The sequence below is a fragment of the Pempheris klunzingeri genome, chromosome 2 (genome assembly GCF_042242105.1).
Source record: "Pempheris klunzingeri isolate RE-2024b chromosome 2, fPemKlu1.hap1, whole genome shotgun sequence".
Lineage (NCBI taxonomy): Eukaryota > Metazoa > Chordata > Actinopteri > Acropomatiformes > Pempheridae > Pempheris > Pempheris klunzingeri.
The window spans coordinates 17,361,303-17,371,117 of NC_092013.1; the positions used below are offsets into that span (position 1 = coordinate 17,361,303).

At 46.7% G+C, this 9,815-nt stretch overlaps 1 protein-coding gene across 2 annotated transcripts in view; it reads left to right on the plus strand.

Annotated features, from left to right (window-relative positions):
* The window catches only part of cbfa2t2 (CBFA2/RUNX1 partner transcriptional co-repressor 2), a 34,808-nt gene that overhangs the window by 20,995 nt on the left and 3,998 nt on the right, over window positions 1-9,815 (plus strand). For both annotated transcript variants that reach the window (XM_070845406.1, XM_070845412.1), the window contains exons 2-8: window positions 3,199-3,357; window positions 3,631-3,872; window positions 4,055-4,144; window positions 6,214-6,398; window positions 6,485-6,738; window positions 8,491-8,576; window positions 8,781-8,973. In XM_070845406.1, the coding sequence (XP_070701507.1) occupies window positions 3,199-3,357; window positions 3,631-3,872; window positions 4,055-4,144; window positions 6,214-6,398; window positions 6,485-6,738; window positions 8,491-8,576; window positions 8,781-8,973 (1,209 nt within the window). The remainder of the gene's footprint in view (window positions 1-3,198; window positions 3,358-3,630; window positions 3,873-4,054; window positions 4,145-6,213; window positions 6,399-6,484; window positions 6,739-8,490; window positions 8,577-8,780; window positions 8,974-9,815) is intronic.

Here is a 9,815-nt window from a genome sequence, read left to right on the forward strand (position 1 = left end):
TGTTTCAGGTTTACGTGTCTGCGCTCTGAGTTCACATAGTTGTAACATTGCCCATACTCTTGTCTTTGTCTTTTTGCTCACTGATAAATGAGTCGGGCCTGCGTTACATCTTCTCTCAACTCATCTACAATGACAGCACACAGATAGCAGTGCGGCACGAGTACACACACAATCCTTGCACACACATGCCTCGTGAGTCACAGCTGCCAGAGAGTTCAAACTTCAGAGTTAAACCGTGACCTTAACAAACCCTGAACACTGAACACATTTTATTTATATATCGCATCAAGTGTAACCTATTTGCACTGAGTTGGTTATCCTTGCTCACTTTACACAAGGAGGTAAATTAATGTTCTCTGCACTTTATTTGTCTTGTCGGTTTCGATTTCATTATTTAATGGATTGCTTTCAGTCGCAGCAGTGGCTCGGAGGGAATAGCCCTGTCCTGTTTCTGTCCCTATCCCCCTCTTTCTCTCCCACAGCCTCATTCTGAATCATCACCTGCAGAGGCAGAGGCAATTAAAGCCAATTGAATGTTTTAATGCAGACGAGCATCACCTGAAGCTGAACAAACAAGGAACACCTGGCTAGCAACAGCGGCCGTCACCACAGATGCACAGTACTTTTCCATCCCTGCAACTGTTGTAGAAAGCAAATAAGTGAGATAAGATTGTAAAACTTACTCCATATATATGTATATATATATAATCTGTTGAGGAGAGATGAGAGACGGCAACAGGAAGAAGAGCGCCACAAGACGGTATGAGCAGAGTTTTATATTTTGCTCAATCAGTCCATTATGTCAGAAGTATTTTTAAAGAATGTAGATGAAGCCTTCTGCTTGCCGGTTTCACGCTCAGCAAGCATCGGTCTGCTCACATCCCAATTTACTTCAACGTCTTGTGTATGCATCATGGCATTTCCATGTAATCCGGTTGATGTGTGTTGAGGAGCTGTCTACCTAGCCTTTGTTCCATTAAAGCAAAGATGACAGGTGGCACTTAGGCCAGACAAACACCCCACATCCTCCACTAAGCCAATATTCACCTGAGTTAACATCAGACCACTTTGTACACTGTGTGTGTGTGTGTGTGTGTGTGTGTTTTGTGGCTGCTGTGACAGCTGCCTCCCCTGACAGTCCTCTGACTATATATGTTGGACTCAGGTGCTTGCAAGCCAGATGAAGTCATCCAGCTATGTACGCTGTCTAATTGACAAGCAGAGGCAATTCTCTGTGGGCTGTCAGCACTACATGCGCACACACCTGATGTCTCCTGCTTTGGCTATTACCTCTGGCACGGCTAACAACAGACCATGCCACATCTTAAGATCGCATGAGCACAGCTGCCACCTAATTTCTCGGTTTACTATTGAAATGGGATGCAAAGTAAGACACATATACAATATGTTTGTATGTGTTGTGCGTGTTTAATCTCTGTGGCCTCATGGAGACCTGTCAGTCAAACAGGCCCAAGAGAAGCATTACAAGCATGACAGTTGATTTGGACACAAAACTACTGTTCACTGCCAGTGGATGCTGAATGGCCAAACCCCATCTCTTGTGTACCTATATAAAGTTGTTTACATGGTAACAGTGTTGACACTGGGGCCTTATGCCCCGTTGATTCTGTTATTGAGATGTCAGTCTAATTTCCTGGCCATACGGAAGAAGTGTGCAGAGCTTTGGAACCGGTGTGTGTGTGCGTGCCGCAGGCTGCTTCCTGCCGTGCACTGGCAGACCGCGTGTGTGGTGGGTATGACGGTCCAAATGTCTGCATAGATCCCTCCTTCCTGCCCCCTATGTTGGTGAACAGGTGGAGTGATGGCAGGCAGGCCACAGGGCCGGGAAAGAGAGAGGCTATAGTGACTGCAAAACAGAAGGAAGAACAGTCAAAGCTGTGTAATGAGTTGCAGACATGAGAGTGTGCAGATAGATTGACTCTAAGGAAGGCAAACAGGGCTGAGATGTTTGTATGCACGCTTGTATATTCACCTATACTTTTAATGCATTTGTCGTGTGTGTGTGTGTGTTTTTTTTACATATTTTTGCACTCACAAAATCTAAAATGCTTTTTATGCATTCAATAGGTGTAATTCCTCCTTTTGAGTTCTCTTGAGCTACCTACTGACAGCTTAAACCTTCCAACTTAAGCCGTTATAAAACGGGACCCTGTGGCTCAAGGCCATGCTGAGCTCATAGCTGTGAAAAAGATATAAAGGGCGCCATTGAAGCCAAAGCCCTAAAACCATGAATCCAAATTTAAAAAGCTGCTCTCTGCTGACCCATGACCTGTGGGACCATGCTTGTCTATTAATCGTCCATTCTTGAAGCAGTTAGAAAAGTCTGATCCACTCTAAATGGAGACGGGACCCGGCCTTCATGGGTCTTCAGGAGACAAAGGCAGCTTCTGATCCCGCACCCCCCCCACCACCACCACCACACCCCACTTTCACTTCTCCATATCCCTTATCTGGTGGTCTCATTCAGCGGCAATAGCATATTGAGAAGTTGCGCTTAACATTCAAAAGCTTTGACGATCTTGTTAGTAAAGCGTGAAATAACCTCGTCCCTTTCTCTCTCTCTCATTTTTTTCTTTACCCCCCATTTACTGGGGAACTCAATGAGGGGGCATTCTTCTCCCAAACAATAGGCTTCTTCAGCATTTCTTCTGTTATTGATCTGAATGGTTGGGAGTGAGGGGCTAAACTTTAGACATCTGGCTCTTTGATGGGTGGGGGGGGCAGGGTGGTTGATACCCTGGCAGTATGTGTTGCATGATGTGAAGTGGGTTGGGGGGGGTGGGCATTTTTGTTTTCTTTTGTGAGTATAGACCCGAAGCTTTTGCATTGATCAGTAGTTTAATACTGAGCTACGAGGGGAAGTGAAGTAGGGCTTTTTATTGACTTGTTTACTTACGTACTCATGTGGACGCCTTAGTGAGTCAAATTCCTACTATTCCTACTTTTTATATTTTTGAAATGAAAATTGTTGTACTATGGTTGTTTTATAACTTATTTTGTGCATTTGTGAATGTGCTGTTTATTCAATATGGAGAGAAAGGTACAATGGGCACTTGCAAAAAAAAACAAATACAGTTTGGGTAGTAAAAACCAAGGTTTTGTTTTCATTCATTCTCATACCAGCAGCATTTTTTAGAAGCGACCCACAACTGACCTCCCCCTCCTCTTTCTCTGCAGACAGTAGAGAGAAGAAGAGCCCTGCCATGCCCGGTTCTCCTGTGGATGCTAAGACTCATTCCAGATCAGCCCCCAGCAGCAGCGCCAGCTCCACTATGCCACCCCTGCCTTCTGTCAACCCCAGCGGCCCTCGCCCGGCCTCCTTTTCCACCACAGCATGTAAGGGTCACTCACCCAGAGTTTCTTTGATTCAGCGAGCCTCTGATGTCACGTCTCTTGTTTCTGCCTCAAAGTTCACATTTGTTTTCACGAGCTAAATTTGTAGCTTGTGTGTTTTGGACTTTTTACATCTTGTTTGAATTTATCGACAGCAGTGAGCTGAAAAATAACACTGACTAATTGCAGCCACACAGGTGCGTTGCAAGCATATGGCCGCTCTAAGTGGGCATCATCTTAATTTGTCCCCCTCTTCATCTCACCTTTCCTCCCCAGTGACTAATGGGAATCATCATTCCCCTCCAACCCTGAATGCAGTGCCATCTCCACCACAGCGCTACAGCAACGGACCGTCCTCTTCCTCTTCTTCGTCGCTGGCAAACCAGCAGCTGCCGGCCACCTGTGGGGCTCGCCAGCTGAGCAAGCTGAAACGTTTCCTGACCACGCTGCAGCAGTTTGGCAACGACATCTCTCCTGAGATAGGAGACAACGTCCGAAGCCTGGTTCTGGCCCTCGTGGTAAGTTCTTTTGTGTCAAAGATAATTTTTTAGTAGAAAATGTATCTGGCGTTACGTCTTATCTTCATGACGTTGACTAACTTTGTTTCAGAGCGGTTTTTATGGTGTGGTGTTACCTACATTTGACATTTAGCGCTGGTAATAACAGTAGTTTCTTGAACTGCACTTTCCCTGTCTCCCAGAATTCAACAGTTACCATTGAGGAGTTCCATTCACGGCTTCAGGAGGCCACCAACTTCCCCTTACGGCCCTTCGTTATTCCTTTTCTCAAGGTAAACGCATCTTCAACCTCCTCTCCGGCTTCCTATATTTGCTTTGCATTATTCCATTGGATTACTGCCTATTTTTTTTTTTTTCTTTGCCGCAGTATTTTTCTTCCCCCTCTCAGCCAAGTGTTAAAGCTTGCTCCCTGAGGTTAGCCCGTGGCCTGTTGGAATCATCTAGCCCTGCTAAAAGCATCACCCTCACTTCTCTCGGCTGACGTTGTCAACCATGTTAATCAGAAGTGATAAAGAGAAGGTCCTTAACATAACCCTCATTCGGCGTGGCCTGAATAATCTATGGGCAATCACATTACAGCGTGTGAGTCACGTAGGAAAAGTATTCGATTCATTACACCTTATTACTGCGTTACCAGGATACAAAGCAATAGTCTAAAAATAGGGATCTCTGTAGGTTTTCTAATTTAATAAACGGCCTCTCCGCAGTTCAAAGTAACTATCAAGATTTGCATGTTGACTTGACAAGCAACAGATGAGTGTGTGAGTGTTAAACAGCCTCTTGAGCTCTTTTGTAACCAGGGGAGTCTGCAAGAGTATACTTTTTAGGAGCTCCCTTCAGTAAAGCAGCCTATAAATCTTCACTCAGTTGTACCGCTGTAACTTCAAGCACTCAGAATCTACTCTTTTTTTTCTTTTTCTTTTTTTTTTCCACACTTACCTCTTACTCACCTTTGGAGCCCCTCCATCTGTCTGTCTGAGAGTGCTGAGACAAGAAACCTCTGTTCCCCTTCTTCTACAAATTTATTACGAGGGGGTGGGGTCTCCACAACTTGATTCCAACTCCTTGAGAGCAGTCTGTCTTAAGAAAGAGTGGGGGAGAAACAGACAGATGGGACAAAGACAGGGGGTGAGTAAGTGGAAAGGAGAGAGGGGTGGAGAGAGAGAGAGAGAGAGAGAGAGAGGGAAAAGTGGGAACTCGGAAGTGTGAAACATGCCTATAAAGCGTTCCCTTCCCTTTTTATGGGCTTCAGTGCGCCATATGGAGCCGCTGTCCCGTTAAAAGAGCATTCAGCTGCCAAGGCGCCGCCAATCTAGCATCCGCCTCGCTGAACCCCAGAGAGCCCTCTGCTCAACTGACACACGGCACATGTGTTCGCTAGCTGGGGCCCCAGGGAAGGAAGGGAGGCAGAGGAGCATGGGGAGATGGGCAAATGAGAATACCGGGGTGTTCTAGATGGTAGACCATAAAGCCAAGGTATCGGCATCCTGGGGAAGACGGTACACCAATAAGGAGGAAGTGCCAGGGATGCTGTGAGCGTTAGCCAGTCGACAGGTCAGATTACAGGAAAAAGGGGGTCTGGATTGACGGAATCTGCTAGATGATGGTTGAAAGCGCTACGTGATAGGAGGAGGTCAGAGTCTCAAAATGAGAACGGCATGGTTGTTTAGTTGGTTGCTCGTGAAGAGGGAGTGAGGAAGTGGTGTAATTGCAAACACACCAGAGTCTGTTCCTAATTAGGGACTTGCGGGGAACAAAAGCAAGATGGAAAGATAGGACATAGACAGTCGCAGATAAACATTAAAAAAAAGAAGGTAAGGAACGAGGGAGAAGCGGAGCCTGTGTATCATTTGTCTTGAAATGTTTCTAAGTCTATAAACCTCTGGATCATCGTGCTAGGGGGTGAGTAACCAGCTTCAGCAGCGGCTTAGAAAACTCAGCTATTTTCACTTGAGCCAGGGAAGCCGCAGCCACCGTGGAGGCTGCCGCAGAACAACACCCACATTCAAAGTGAGCCTTACAGCCAGACCTCAGGGAGTCAATGCCCCTTCTTAAAAAAAAACACCCTTACTCCCAGTCAGGCATCTCCATCAGGAGGCAGATCTACACTGTGTCTCCTAACTCTGTTACAGTGTTAAATGCATTGTGGTCTGTGGAGTGGTGCTGCTGTAGCTGTATGACTGAGTGTGTGAGTGGCCGACGTTTAACCTGGTATAACAAGGCCCTATCATAAAATAGAAAGATTTCGTAATTTTCCTCTTATTTTATTTCCTTTCCTATCTTTATTCTCTTTGGCAAATTCGAAAGAACCGTTCCAATTTTTTTTTTTCTGTCTTGCCAGGCAAACTTACCCCTTCTGCAGAGGGAGCTACTCCACTGTGCACGGGCAGCCAAGCAGACCCCAGCCCAATACTTGTCCCAGCATGAGCATCTCCTGCTAAGCACCACCATGGCGTCCTCTCCAGACTCCTCTGAGCTGCTGATGGAGACCCCCGATGCTGGTAGCAAGAGACACAGCCCCAACAGGTTAGATAAACCTACAAGCTCTATGATATATTATGATATCTAAAGCCTTTAGTCCCTCTGCTCACCCACTGCCCTCCCCTCCTCAGAGGCAAAGAAAACGGTTTCCACGAACGTCCCCCCGTAGCCATGGAGCCCGCCACAAAACGGATTTGCACCATCAGCCCTGCTCCCCGACACAGCCCTGCCCACCCGCTGCCCCTCGGCAACCAGCTTCACCCGACCCCTCCACCCTTGCAGCACTACGCCCTGGATGACATCGCAGCGCCACACATCCTACACCGCGAGCACAGCCAGCGCATGTTGGAGATCCGTGAACTTAAGGACAGACCCAGGCTCCCTGGTATGTGATGCAAAATTATGCTAAAATAGTTGTTTTTTTTAGTGAGAATGTAGTGACTGACATCGCACATATTCCTTCCACGTCATTGGTGATGAAAAGTTCAATCTCAGTCACGCTGCTGGTGCTTCGGTTTCACTTCAGGTTCAGTTAATTAAAACAAACAACCTTATTCATCTGTTTTTCTTCCCATTTTATCAAATCATGTAAGCTTTGCGCAAACCACTTAAGAACCCAAAATATTAACCGTGATCCGGTTCCTCGCGGCACTGCAAATTCAAGTGGCTGCTGCATTTAGAAATTAACACACTTGAAAGCAGACATATACATTTGAGATAAGGGGTGGTCTCTGTGTTTTTGTAGCCGTCCCCGTATATCCCTGGACTCCACGTGTATAAACAGAGCCATACTGTCCAGGCAGGGAGGGTTGGATCTACTCTGGTGTATATCTTCCCTCCATTTGGCACTTGTCAGCACACAGTGGAAACAGCAGTAGCTCACAGATGCAGGCACACACACACACACACACACACACACACACGTACAGAAACACACCTTGATATGTTCATGGTAGAGGTGCTGTGTTTACGAGGCCTTAGTCCCTTGTCTGACAGCCTCCCGCCCGCCTGCCGCCACTTAACTCATAGGCACACACACACACACACACACACATAAACACATCAGTCCACACACTCGCGGCTTTGAACTGATGAACACTGATGAGAACCAGGAGTAGTGAAGAGGTCGAGGGGAAGGCGCACACGCGTGTGTGTGTGTGCACGCGCATGCGAGGGAGTCATTATTCTCTTCAGCAGGCCTAGTGTGCATGTGGCCTCTTGTTGGCTGATTGTTACTCAATTTTAAGAGACTGTGGTTCACTGAGTCTTTGTAGTCCATGTGTGTGTGGACATGTATCAAGATGTTTGTGTGTGCAAACTATTATAACTGTTAAATGTGCAATTAGATATTGCTTAAGTCATAGTATCGTGTAATAACTGAATTGGCATCAGAGAGCTCAATAAATTAGTGTGTGTGTGTGTGTGTGTGTATATGTGTGTGTGTTCATGGTTGTAATGTTCCACAGTGAGTGTCAGACCGGCTGGTTGTGTTTAGAAGTGGAGCCACTCCACTCAGCCTGAGTGTCTCCCTACTGGAATGCTGTGAGCTCCAAGAGGGAGGTGCTAAGGGAGAAGTTTGGGGAGTGTGTGTGTGTGTGTGTGTGTGCGTGTGTGTGTGTGTGTGTGTGTGTGTGTGTGTGTGTGTGTGTGTGTGTGTGTGTGGTTGACAGCTGACTTCCAGATGTGTGCAGGCTCTGGGTGCTGGAAGTCTGTTTTGCATCACAGGCTTCTCCTTTTCTCTCTCACCCCACCTTTCTTGCTCACAGCCCCTCAGTCCCAATCCATCCCGAATCTTTTGTTCCTAATTTTTTGCTCCCCATTTGCCTCACTGCTTGTCTCTCTTCATTCTGAATGCAAGAAAGTGCTGCCTTTGACTGTGAAGTCATGTCTCCTCTGCTATGTGAGGAAAATATTTGTTCCCAAATTCATGATCTTCACAAGACATTTTGTGGCAAAACTGTTGTATCTCACATTTTAAATAATCCCGTTTTGTCGTCCTAAGAAAGCACAGATTTACCTCAGATGCACACAGACTCTCACCTTTCACTCACTCACTGTCGCTTGTGGCTTTTCATACGTTAAGGAGAATGTTAATCACGTTGGCCTGTGGTCTCTCTCGTGTGTGTGTTTTAATCAGGCACTAACGGGGGCTACCGTGAGGAGCCAGTGGACCACAGACTGACAGACCGAGAGTGGGCTGATGAATGGAGGCATCTGGACCATGTAAGTGTGCGGACAGGAGCCACTGCTGCTCATGACTTGTGATATAGAAAGAGTAAAATGTCATTTGTTTTACTGGAGTATTTTTTTTTACTGAAAGATTTCTGCTATGAAGACAAATTTAATGAGCAGTGATAAGATATAGATATATTTCTTTGCAAAAACACCTAAAAGCAAACTCAGTCAATTAACTTTTGCGCCTCCTAGGTGTTGAACTGCATTGTGGACATGGTGGAAAAGACACGGAGGTCGGTGAGCGTGCTCAGACGATGCCAGGAGTCGGATCGCGAGGAGCTCAACTACTGGAGACGGCGTTCAAGCGAGCAGGAGGACCCACGCAAAGGAGGCTCGGGCACAACTCCCTTCTCCAAGACACACAGCCCCCACTCTGCAGAGTCGGGTGGGTACCGCTGTTTATAATTCAATTGTGCTGGTATGCCACCGAAACCAATAATTTTGTTTTCATTTCTGTGATTGGCGCCTATTGTTTTCCACAAGAGAAGATTGCTTCATGCTCCTCGGGATGAAGTTCACCCAAATAACAAAACTCATTGACCCCGGCAGCATTATCCAGCCAATCCCAAGTTTTGAGATTGGAAATGTTTGCCACAGAAGAGCGTGAAGATTTCGTTTGTGTGTCCGTGATTTACGTAGTTTCCATTTACTGCAACTTTTCTTTCCAATTTGGGTAAACTGAACCCTTTCTTTTAGATAATAAGCATCACAGATGAGCACTGGTCTCAGATCTTGAAGAAACGGCCATTGGCAGGAAAGTGGACATGCATAAAGTTTTAAGTTTGTGAAACCGGCACTTAAATGCTGAGTGCATTCCTAATAATAAGATAATGATTGGAACATTCTTAGGTGGACTCTAGAGGACACTAAAAAGTCTGAACACCAACCATCACAGCCTGTCTTCTATTTGATACTCTGTACACCGCCTGGTGGTCATCAAAAGAAGTGCAGCTACGTCTCGCGTCAGTGTGTTAGTGAGTCCCTCCACAGTTAGTCTCCCAGTCTGTTGTGTACTGGCACGGATCTCTCTGAGTGCCAGCCTTGCCGTCCCCCTGCTGGTCCATAGTCACAAACAGGTGCCAGGACTGGCCTCAGCCATATCGGCCACAGAAGGGCTGTCCTGCCGTCCTGCAGGCTCAGAGACCCAGAGCTGGCTGACTCGCCAGAGCACCATCTGGGCCTCCAGCCGGGAAGCCTGCCTGCCTGCCTGCCTGCCTGCCTGCCTGG